The sequence below is a fragment of the Panthera pardus genome, unplaced genomic scaffold (assembly GCF_024362965.1).
Source record: "Panthera pardus isolate Hobbes unplaced genomic scaffold, ASM2436296v1 HiC_scaffold_20, whole genome shotgun sequence".
Taxonomy (NCBI): domain Eukaryota; kingdom Metazoa; phylum Chordata; class Mammalia; order Carnivora; family Felidae; genus Panthera; species Panthera pardus.
In genome coordinates this window covers 13192474-13205074 of record NW_026526766.1, presented here as the reverse complement: position 1 = coordinate 13205074, position 12601 = coordinate 13192474, and the positions used below count along the sequence as shown (strand labels likewise).

Genomic DNA, 12601 nt, shown 5'->3' with positions numbered 1-12601 from the left:
CTTCAGATTTCTGTCCAAGTACGTTTTTAATATCCTACTAATCTTACCTTTAGCTATCCTACTTACCTTCCTGGTTTTGCCTTAAAGATTAACAGCATATTAGGTAGGAAGCATTTGGGATGAAGTAACATATGACTGTCTGGAAATGCCTTTATGAAAAGGCCATATAATCAAGTAATTTAAAATATAGACTATAAAGTCCTATAGACTAGCTGTGTAACCTTGAGCAAATTACCTAACCTTCAAAACTGCACTATTTTACTCCTAAAAGGAATGTCATATTATTAGTATTCAATAAATGATAACCATATATCAGTATTGTCATTAATAGTTATAATCGTGGTACTAGTGAAGCATGAAGCATATGTATCAGTATTATAATGGTGGTGGAAAAGTATGAAAGACATTTTCATGATGTAAGTAGTGAATTTTGTTTTCAAACATCTTGCAAATAATATTTCCATTATTTCAGGAACGCGTAAGCTGTAGGTTTTTATTCTTAGTATTGGATATTTGACAGTGAATGTCAATTGGGGAAAGACAAGTTAGGTTGTGACTCACATATGAGTGAGAGTCCTTATTTAAATGTGCATATTAAAATTCTTCCCTCAAAGCTGTGCAGTGGCCTTTGCGCAAGATTTGATAGATGGGAGGAGTGAGAAGTAGAAAAATCTATAGGACTTTTGTTTGCAGGCTCCAATCCTAAACAGTATGGCAGATGTGGAAGGGGTGGGTGGCAAAGGCCAGGAGGCATGTTACAGCTTATACAGCTGAAGGAAAACGAAAATGGGCAGAAAAGAAAAGATCTCTGTCGGGTAAATCCTGGGTTCACTATTTGCCTGGTATAGCCGTATTGTGGGATTCTGCCTAAGAATGGACTGGCTCACTATGGTTTGTAGATTTCTCCAGTAATGGCTGATCCAGGGGGTTCGCTTTGACCTCTTATGTTGCAGGTGTTGCTGCGGGCGTCTGATTGGCCAGCATGTGGGCCTCACTCCTAGCGTCTCCGTTCTTCAGAATGAGAAAAATCAAAGTCGCCTCTCCCGAAATGACATCCAGTCGGAGAAGTGGTCCATCAGCAAGCACACTCAACTCAGCCCCACGGATGCTTTTGGGACCATTGAGTTCCAAGGAGGTGGCCATTCCAACAAAGCCATGGTAATGAGAAAACCCTTCAGTTGCTTCACAAGTTCTATCTCATGTCCTGTAAAGGTGTGGTGAAGAGCTGGAGGTTTAGTCTTTGGGCTTAATCCCCTCTGCCAAGTCTTGGCTGGGCAATCAGCTCTCACAACCTTGCCTCGGTGCACTTCTTCTCTCTTCTGTAGAATGGGGGAAAGAAAACCTTCCTCCTAGGATTTTTTAAATAATTAATACTATATCAGACCGTGACTATTGCTATTATTAATAGTAACAAGAAGCTCTCTATAGTAATCCACTATTTATTACTTACTTTCTGGGTCTCATCCATTAAAGCATGTTTTTTCTATCTCCTTCGGTTAAAAAAAAAAATCTTACCTGTAAGTCTCTATTTTGTCCTATTAGTAACTAGCATTTCTCTCAATTCAAGGTAGAAATGATCATCCCAGACTATTTCCTTCCCTTTTCTAACAGAGATCTTGCCACCTAAAGTGAGTGCTTTTGCTCTAAGCAGCTGTGTTCAATAATGTTCCCAGTAGAAGAACTCCATATGAAAAGCATTTTGTTTGGAAAAGAGGCTTTAGGAAATAATACAAATTTTACTTCTAAGAGTTGTTGCTTCTAAATTTTAGCTTTCATCATGAACCTCTCCCTACTTGGCTGACAGATTTTGCCAGGAGAAAAATATACCATATGTTTTTAGAAATTCTAGAAATGCTCTATTTCATAAAGCTTGCTTCTAACAGAGAGTTGGTTGAGGGTGGGACAGTTGGAGGTAGCTGCTCTCAGGCACACCCCAAAGTTTTCCAAGTTTGGAGAGGAAATTTTGCTTCGAGAAGCATACTGCAAAATGCAAGGGAAATCACTCCACACTAGTTATAGTCTAAAAATGGGCAGGAGAGTCACCCCTCTGCCCTCTCTCTTCTCACCTTCCTCCTCCCCCTTGCATCTTTCCCCACTCTTGTAGGATTTTCTTCACCAAGAATGGCTGACTGCACTATTCTCACAGTATTTCCTTAAGAAAATCAATTCTGAACTGTATATTAGAGTGAAAACAATTTTGAGCAATGTATTGGGAAGAAGAGGGTGCTGGGTACAGCCTGGGGGAAAAGTGGGAGGGGGTGGTGGTTAGTCTTGGCCTATACAGAACCAAGGGCAGTGGAGATCTGGCAACTTCCTCATCCACCCAAGGGATGTTTTCAGCAACACAAAGTCATGAAGGGTCCCCAATTCCGCATAATTCCCATTCACAGTATGAAATGGAACCATACACACCGTGCATTAATTAAAAGTCATGCCAGTTCACACTATAAGAAAAATGCTCAAAAAAAAAAAAAAAGAATAATCATAGTAAGTAGTAGTAGCAGTAGTTAGTAGAAGAAGAGCGAAGGGATGGAAATGGATCCATGGAGGGCCCAAGTTCTTCACTGGAAATACAATACGATAATGTTGAGAATGAAGTGACTAGCCGCCCCCTCCCACCCCCACAAAAAAGCCAAGTGCTGTAGATGAGGAGGTGGCTTAGCAGACAATACTATCATAGAGTGGCACACCCAGTGATGTCATAGAGTGCTTGAATGGTGACCCGAGGCTTTGTGCCCCATGTCGCACAGCTGATAAATGTGGTTTTTTTTTTTTAAAGTTTACTTATTTATTTTGAGGGGGGGGGAGAATAAAGAATATGTAGGGGAGGGGCACAGAAACAGGGAGAAAGAGAGAATCCCAAGCAGGGTCTCCACTGTCAGCACAGAGCCTGACCTGGGGTTCAGACTCATGAACCGTGAGATCATGACCTGAGCCAAAGTCAGATGGTTAACTGACTGAGCCACCAAGGTGCCCCCACAGGATGGATGTTTATTATGATAGTTAATGGCAGAGGAAAAACCTGAAGAGGCACATCTTTCACTATGCTCTTCAAGTGTGAACACATAGGACATTGAACTTTGCGAGCTCTCCCCAAGCCCCACATAGCTCTGTGAAACCCAGAACTATCTGTTGGCAATCGGGTTAGGCACGGTCTGCTACATGATTTTGTAGAGCCCAGTGTAAAATGAAAATGTAGGCCTCCAGCAGGGGCAGGGAAAGCAATCCCCCTTCCCATGGCCAACAACCCCAACACACAGTGGATAGGCGACAGTCCAAGAAACTGCTATCTCTGTAGTGGGACAGGCTCAGTATCTGGTGTGGGTGAGATTTGCCACGGAATCACCTGTGAAACACACCAGGGCCCTGCCAGCCTAAGGAAGGGACAGCTATGTCCTTGCTCTGTCCTGAAATGCTGCAGGGAAAACACCCAACCCACCCCTCACCTTGCCTGTGCTCACGTCCCAGGCAGGGATGGAGGGTGATGATGGAACAAAACCCCATTGCTTCCCCAGGCGACATTGTGGAGGGAAGGTTAGACTGGCCAGGACATCAGAGGTGGGAGCAGATGGTCAAGATCCCCTGCCCCAGGGAGGCAGCAGGAGGCGGGATGTGGGACCATGCACCACATGTGAGCCAAGGCTCTGAGCCCTCTGCACGGGCTCCACTGCCCCATCAGACTTTACTTACAAAACACAAATTCCAGGCTAAAATTGTTAAGAATTCCAAGAAAGCAAGTGCAGAGCACTAAACCCTAAGCACTGCCTTTCTGAGCGGTGTGACAAGGCTGGTCACACACCCTTGAAGCTAACACTGAGACTGGGTCTCACCTATACTAGATGCTGTCATGGCGGTCACTGTGAGGACAAACCTTTCTTTAAGAGTCTAATCAGCCGGGGCGCCTGGGTGGCGCAGTCGGTTAAGCCTCCGACTTAAGCCAGGTCACGATCTCGCGGTCCGTGAGTTTGAGCCCCGTGTCAGGCTCTGGGCCGATGGCTCGGAGCCTGGAGCCTGTTTCCGATTCTGTGTCTCCCTCTCTCTCTGCCCCTCCCCCGTTCATGCTCTGTCTCTCTCTGTCCCAAAAATAAAATAAAAAACGTTGAAAAAAAAAAAGAGTCTAATCAGCCAAATGAGGGCCAGTTTTCTTCCCTTTTTTTTTTTAACAACCAAATATTTAACAAGTGGGAGTCCCCACTATTCAGACACAATGAGCATTTTGTCCACTTGGAATACTTGCCCTTGGATTATTCTGAGTCTCCTGTCTAAACAAAGGGGTGGAGCTGACAGCCGGTCAGATGTCTTGTTTTTATCAGGCAGGATGGTTGTTTTGTGCCAACCTGTGCCTTCCTTACTTCTCCCCTCCCCCCACCCCGCAACAAACTGGCACACAAAGGGAAAAGTCAGCAACTACTGTCTGTTAAAGAGTATCAGTCTTCAGATGGGGAGGGCATGGTTAAATATTCACCACGATTGAAATGAAACAGGTCAACTAACTTCACGTCTTTGATCCCTGTTCCTGACCAAAATATTTGAAAGTTGAGATGGTTTTTAACTCTAAAAACTCTATACAGGGCAGATTAACTTTGACCTTTATTATCGGGGAAAAAAAAAAAAGACCATTAATTTTTTTCCTTCAAAGACAGCCCAAGATGAGGTGCTTGGGTCTTCAAAATGCCATTGTGGTCTGGACACAGTGTGAGGCAGAATCTGCCAGCGTTTGGTAGAAGTTTCAGTTGGAGAGAAGAGAATCTTTATTAATATGTGCTGGGCCACGTGGGAACCATATCTGCTCAGGAACATTATGCATGTGTGTTATCACATAGGCAGTATAGCAGGATGTCAAGGAGCTTTGGTCACCAAAGATGCTTGAGGGGATTGATGGAGTGGTTCTCTGCTTGGAGGCTCACGGTAGCCTGTGGGCCACTACCGACGTCCATGGCCACGAATCACACCCATAGAGTCTCCCTCGTTGGTCAGGGATAGAACTTGGGCATCTTAAGTATTTGAAAAGCTAGCCAAGTTATTCTATTCAAAAAGGCTTAAAAAGTGCTAAATAATCTCACTCTCTCTACAATCTCTCTATAATCTCTGTATTATAGATGAGGCAACTCAAGCCCAGAGAAATTAAATTGTTTTCTGAGAGCTCCTCCTTTATTCAACGACAAAGATAATTCTCAAACCTGGGCTGCTCAGGATTCCCCATGAGTTCTATTTCTTCTCTGTCGTGAATGCTTGGTGTAGTCTATAGGAGATGTTTCGAAGGGAAGCTAATTACTATTATTTTTCTAGCTCTTTTATAAGGGTCTTGAGAACTTTGTAGTAGAATTATAAAATTACTCTTATTTGATGAGGTTAATTAAACTCAAAAGCTGTGAGCAGGAGGAAGTCTTTGTAACATTACATCCTAGGTTAGTAGAACCATTTTCTGAGCCTTTCCTAGCACTTTGTGGTATTCTGTCCTCAATTCCCAGGCGCGTCGAGCCTGGGAAAGTACAATAGCAATGAATCCAGCATCTCTCTCCTTTTGCAGAGAAATAGTGATCCAGGAAGGAGGCACTCATAGCTGATAGCGAGTGAAGGATCCTTCCTCCCTTTCTTCTCGGCACCAAGCCACGTCCTACCAAATTGCATGCCCCAAATGTCATCCCTGGCAGTTCGTTCAAATAGCTCATAAGAGTGAAAACGTGAGGACCAAGGAAGAAGATAGTGAGATACTAAAGCTCTGGGTGAGACATTGTCTTCCTAGCGTGAGCGCCAGGTAGCTTTTTAAAACTAACAGGGAGCAGTAGGAAGATGGCCCCAAAACAGACACTGGGTCCTCTCTCAGAGACTCTTCTTTATCTGGGGCTACAGCTGTAAGATATTTAGAAAAGATGACAGTGCTGGACTTGATTATACGGAATCGTATTTGCTACTAATCATCTCTTCCAATTAACGCTGAGCCGTCTTGTGGAGCAGGTAAGTATCACCTAATTAAGGACTTGTGTTTAAACCTCTCAAGTCATTCACATAATGATCTTCAGGTTTTCCCTTGCTAGTTACTCTGCTTATTAGATCGGGTTGAGCCCCTTGTTATAGTTTTTATATAATTTAGATAATTATTCCTATGCCTCATTGTCACACTTAAAGCTCTCACTGTTGAGTGTGAAAGCCTCATTCTCTGAGCACTGCCAGGGGGAGGGAGGGCGAGAGGGAGGCAGGAGGTTCCAGGTTGCTGGGGACACCCCAGGGAGTGAGGAGTCTGTCAAGAGCGAGGCAGCTACCATCTTATGCTCTTTAAACACTTCAGGATTGAATTCAATTGTTTTAAAAATGTCTTTCTTTGCATTATGCACATTTAATCTGGGAATCATCACTGAATGGCACATACCAAATATGAAATTAAATGAATCCTACTTTACAAAATAAAAGAGCCGATCACTAGACTATGGCTAGCTAAACAGCTTTACATAAGTGTTCATATCATAAGATATCATAAGATATTTGAGGGGTTTGGTAACTGTTCCCTTGATTTCCACTTTCCACCTGCTAATCTTTAGGCTGCTGAATTAGCAGTACCTTGGGAAGTCCTTTCTGAAACTGAGACTAAAACTGGAAATTATCACTCAAACTACTGGTCCCAACACAGACCTGTAGGAAAAGAAGGAAAGAACCAACTTTCCTCTGAGAAACCCATCTTGCCTCTAGAAAATTCCCATCTCCTTGCCTCTACCAAATTTTATGCTATATAATTCTGGCAGGAAATGCAGAGACCACCCCCTTGAGATCTACTTCTATCTCAGTGAAGTTTTATATTACTAAACCTTTAGCTTTGGCTTATCAGCCAGCACCATTGACCTGGCAACACCTGGTATCTAACATCGAGAAATCACAAAAACAATACAGAATAAATTACAACGGCACTTTCATTCCCAAAGTTTTGTGGATCATCAAACCAGGAATGCAGTAACCAGTGACACTACACATTTGTTTCCCAAGTATTTTCTTTCTAGGGAATTGTACATGCATTGAACCTCCACCAGTATTAAACTCTCACTGCAAAACTAACCACGCCAGAGACTTAGAGAGCCAGTATCAGCAAAATTATCTTAGCAGTCTGATATGACATGGTCTCCTTGGCCACAGCTTTAATTAAAAGTACTCATTTAAGAATGTGGCTACAAGAATTAAAAAAATAAAATGATGCTTATCACATTTCTCAACATAAAGAAAACTAGGCCAGATTTCCCCCGACAGCCTGGGAAGAAAAGCTTTAAAAGTAAGCGTTCAAATAGAGTTAGCAGTGGTAATTCCATTACTCTGAACAAGCACTACTCACAAATACCACTCGATAATTTCCCAGAAGTAAAGATGGCTTTGCAGTATTAGGATTTGTCATTTATCGTTTCCAGGAGTGTAGCCAGGTTTATCATTCTGCAGCTTTTCTATTTTCATTTAGACAACTGGGCAAAGTTATGAGAGTAAAAATTTAGGGCTGAAGAGGTCACTCGTTCATTGTCAGAGCCAAATTGTTCCACCCACTCTCAAGTCCAGAATACCACAAGGAGAATTATTACATCCTAAGTAAACAGCCCCAGCCTTCTCTGAGTAGTAACAACTATTTCTCTTCCCACCCCACCCCCCACGCACACATACAACACACACCCAGCCTCTGCCCACCCTGGGTGTTATAAAGGGAGAACGATGCTGTCTAGTCTGTGACATGTCTACAAGCCCCACATGAGTGGGGAGTGAGGCCATGGTAAAGTTGAGTCCTGTTCTGATGAACGAATCGTAACATTGCTAGTGAAGAAGCAGGAAGAGTGGCATTAGCAAAAGCTGCCCTGAAGTCGCCTGCTTTTACCAAAGAGACCTTTAGAATCAAGAACAAAAACTCAGGCTTCAGTTACCAAAGCCCTGTGCCCTTCCACCAAAAACAAAAGAAATCCTTAGTTTTCAATGATCGTCTCTCACAATTTAATTTACCAGCTGGTGGTTTGCTCTTCAAAATATGTGTTCTTTATGGAAATCATGCTGGATGCATTGGCCTCTAAAGCACCTGAGAACAGATCAAATGGTACAACTTCAACTAAATCAAACCTCTATTTACTGAAGAGCATTCTTGAGGTGCTGGCCTGGATGTCATCCGCTCATCACACATCAGCCAGGCAGGGGCACTAATGATAGAAGGGAAAAGAAGATGATTATTCTAGGCATGGGCAACTGGTTTGAGCTCAGCTTATCTCTAGAAATTATAAAGTGAGGAACTAAGGGCTCATGAGAGAAGGATGGGCCAGGCAGCCTAGAGCAGAGGTGGTAGTTTTGCTCTCAGCAGGTGCTTTTATATAGATACATGGGGGTGCCTGGGTGGCTCAGTCGGTTAAGCGTCCAACTTTGGCTCAGGTCAGGACCTCGTGGTCCGTCGTTCGAGCCCCGCGTCGGGCTCTGTGCTGACAGCTCAGAGCCTGGAGCCTGCTTCGGATTCTGTGTCTCCCTCTCTCTCTGACCCTCCCCCGTTCATGCTGTCTCTCTCTGTCTCAAATAAACATTAAAAAAATTTTTTTTTAAAAAAGAAATGCACAGATATAGATAAACAGCTGCACCAGTCACTCCCCAGATAACTCCGAGTTGAGAAACAAAAGGCTACTTTAACATATCCACTAAAGAGTTAAAGGACAGATATTTGGATCCCATCGTATGCACAAGTAATTTAAAAGGTGAATGTAACCTGTATTCAATTTACATGTATTGGTTTTTCTCCCACACCAGGTGAGTTTCCACAATTTAATCCTCCTAGCATCCTGTGAGGTGGTCAGGAGCGCCAGCATTTCACAAGAGAAGGTGCTCAGATTGGCCAAAGGTCTTAGAGCACCAGTGCCTGATGCTAGAGTGTGGCGCTGCCCGTGATGGGAAAATCTATAAATGGAAGCACATATCACTCACCACGTCAGAGTAATGCCCAGGTGACCAGATTTAGTATACCCATCAGGAAGATTTCTTGTTATTTGTAAGGTGATCCCTTAGCAATTAATGAACTCACATGTGGACAGTCAAAACTGCTTATCTTGACGACCAAGAGAGCTCCTCGTTTCAAATCACATTGACCGTTTATTAATTACTCTGGGAACAACCAGTTATAACCTTGAAGCTGCTGATTCGGCACATGAGTTAGCTGTTCTATTACAAGCACCTGGAGAGTTCACTGACTAACTTGCTTTTTATGGGTGTAAGAGTAGAATTTAAAAATTGACATCTTCAGATAATTGTACAGTGTCATTGTATCCCTTCATTTTAATTAGCCTCTTATTCCCAAACCACTTGCTGAGTTACTAAACAATAACAATGACAAAAAGCAATTAATTGATTCATTTAAATTCTTCCTTTTTAAAAAAAGAAAAAGACTCTTGCCTTTTATTCTCCAAGGGTCAGGTAGTTGGAGGTAATTTGGGTAGTCTGAAAATGGTTGCACTTTCCTATTTATTGTCACCTGAATAATTCCTCCAGTATTTCCTCCGTTCTTCTCTATGATTTTTCATGTAAAATACTGAGTGTTCTTTCTTCCCTTTGGCCCAATGACAAACCCAAGACACCACTTAGAATCTTTGGTCTGGGGAGGAGTTGTAATCCTTGCTTCTTACATGGTCCCCGAGGAGCTAGTGAGAAATAAAAAACTTCAAACACCACCCCGAACCTACTGAATTCCAACCTGCATTTCCGACAAGGTCCCCAGGCGAGTTGTGCACGTTAATGTTTCAGAAGCACAGCTCACCCGAGAGTTTTGCACCGCAGCAGTAACTTAAATAATGGATTATGTGAGTGGTTGATTATTAGACAGCTAGCTCTCAGGTCTCAGTCCCTCATCTTCTAGGGGTCTGCTGTCTTGCCCTGTAAAGCAGAAAAATTGAACTAGATGATTTCTAGTTGCCATGGTGGCCAAGATATTGCTAAGTTCCCTTTGACTTCTAAGACTGACTACTTCGTAGCCAGTGTGAAAGATCAAAAATCACAGTCAAGTCAAACACAGTGCCTGCCCTCACAGATCTTGCAACATGGGCAGAGAAAACGGGCACGTGCAAGAAACAACCAGAAAAAAAAATCCCATTGGGTTAGGTTGATAGTTATGCTGCATCAACATGAGCTTGCATTCTTAGGAAAAGTAAGTAAAAGCCTTTGAAAGATGGGAATGATTTCTGTAGATGACAAAGAGAGGAACTGGGTTTCTAGGATTTAGGGAACAGCATTAGCCAAATGCAGAGAGAAGTGGGGAACACCTCTAGGTGGGGTCAAGCTAAATTGTGGGGGTTCATGACAGGCAGAATTAGAGTTTATATATAATGTAACAATTTGAACTGAAAAATAGTGTGATCAAAAAGGAATTGTAGAAAGATCTCTGTCGGTGTCTTGTTGAGGACGTGGGGTTAGAGAAGCCGTTTGGAGGCTGTTGGCATAATCCAAACTGACATCCTAGTAAGGAGAATGTATTCCTAAAGTGGCAACTGAAGGAATAGAGGGAAAGCCCTGGCTGAAAACATTCATTTCAGAAACGGATCTTTAGAACTTTGAGACTGCTTATAGGTAAAGCAAAAGGAGACGGAAGGTGGAAAGGGCACTTTTACTTTGAGGTCAAGAGCAAGGACTCTGGCATCAGCAGACCTGGGCTATGGACCCTATCATTACCACTTACTATTGGTTGAACCTGATGGATCCTTTCTGTTCCCCATCAGTGAAATGTGGATGATACCAACCTCGTCATTACTGGGAGGAGTCTGTGAAATAATGTATGTTGCAGGAGTGTAGTAAATATACAAGGGTCTTGGTTTTGGGTTTAGGGTTTTTGTTTGTTTGTTTTCTCAGACAAGACACCTAGTGCCTCTGTTTCCCCATCTGTAAGACAGAGCAGGGGACAAGGTGATTCAAGGTCGTTCATTCCCTACTAGAGCATTTACCAGATTAACAAGAGCTCTGTGATCATGAGCAAGCTTTCCTTAACTGGGAAAAATACTAGGCTAATTCAAAAGGAATTTTAATACATTCAGTAGATTTTTTGGTCACTTTTATGAGGTTCTTTTTTTTTTCTCTTTTTTTTAAGGTGTAAGAGGATGAATAAGAGAACAGTAATTTAAAAAAGCAATTTTTTATCATCTCCCACACTAAGCATTTTTGGTTTGTCTAGTTGGGAAGCCTTGTGAGTCCCAGTCCTAATTTATTTCACTAAACACCCCTTTCTGGAATTAGTCAAAATGACATAAATTCAATTCAGCAGAGCTGCCAAATTTTAACTACTCAAGTGGCATAGATTCAGTGCATGGGGACAGAAAGCACTTTATTCTTTGATCTTATAGCATTTGTTATCTAGATATTTTTCACAGAGTCACTCAGTGAGCTAATAAATGTAATAATAGAGAAACAATAACATAGCCTTTGTTTAAGAAACACTGTGTTTGCATCTACCACTCCAATACCCACCCTTCAGCCCCAAAGCTCCTTGTGTGGCACCAAAATGCATGCCTGTTGTTACTGAAAATTTCTGTTGGTAGATCTCAGAAAGGTCTTATCCTCTGCAGGAAAGCTTGTGTGTAAACTACGCCAATTCACACATTGTAAACTCTAGTTACAATTCTCTTGGTCTAATGTATTTAGCTAAAATTGCCAACCTTTACTCTTTCTGTTCTGGAATTGGTTTTTGCTACATAGATTAAATCAATATAAAACCAGCTCATTAGATCCCAACACCTCTTTGGATTTCTGGTATTGGTACGTAGGAAACTTTAGCTCCTTGGTATTTCTGGATGATGCAGTTTATTTTGTCAAGCTGCTTTCATGTTTTCAGCTACTTTGCCTCTTGTTTCAGTTAAATATATTTAAAATAGGCTTTAACAAAAGCACTGACATAACTTGAACTTTTTTTTTTTTTTTTTGCAACAGCGGGGGCTCTTAGATCCAAAAAATTTGTGATAAATTGTCATCTCCTGTATAACTTTCTTTACTTACACATCTAAAAGCATATGTTTGCATTGCATGCACGTCTGCTCTTTTCGTGGTTCTACTACTTCAAGGTGAATACTTAACAATTTCCGAAGTTAGTCGGTACCTTTCTTTTCTCTCCCACGGGACATACACAGAGTTTAGAATGCTTTAATGCTGATTGCTCCCAACTCACGTATATGCTGTAATATCCACTGCTTTAGCTCTTTCCCTTCCCACCACACATTAGATATTATCATCATTTTATATTATACAGGCAATGCTTTTTTAGATTTACAGTGTATTTGCTAATTTTTTTGTTTGCCATTCTTTCTTGTATCCCAGATCGTCCATGTGGGATCATGTAATTTCTCCCTGCTGTATATATCTTAAAACTTCCTTCAGTGAAGTCTGCCGGAGATAAATGCTCAGTTTGGGTAGTCTGAAAATGTCTATAATTTGCTCTCATCTTTGAAAGATATTTTCGCTGAATATAGAATTTTACACTGACAGATAATTTCTCTTGGCACATTGAAGGCACTGGCTTGTGGCACCCATTTTTGCTGTTGAGGAGTAGACCTTCTGCCTTAAAATGACTGTTTCCTTGTAGGTGGTTTGTCTTATTTTCTAGTGGCTTTTGAATTTTTCCTCCCTTCTT

General features: G+C 42.0%; 1 protein-coding gene across 12 annotated transcripts in view; it reads left to right on the top strand.

The window, feature by feature from the left end:
• The window catches only part of TRPM3 (transient receptor potential cation channel subfamily M member 3), an 804289-nt gene that overhangs the window by 548148 nt on the left and 243540 nt on the right, over positions 1-12601 (top strand). For all 12 annotated transcript variants that reach the window (XM_053907798.1, XM_019463616.2, XM_019463620.2 and 9 more), the window contains exon 3: positions 954-1158. In XM_053907798.1, the coding sequence (XP_053763773.1) occupies positions 954-1158 (205 nt within the window). The remainder of the gene's footprint in view (positions 1-953; positions 1159-12601) is intronic.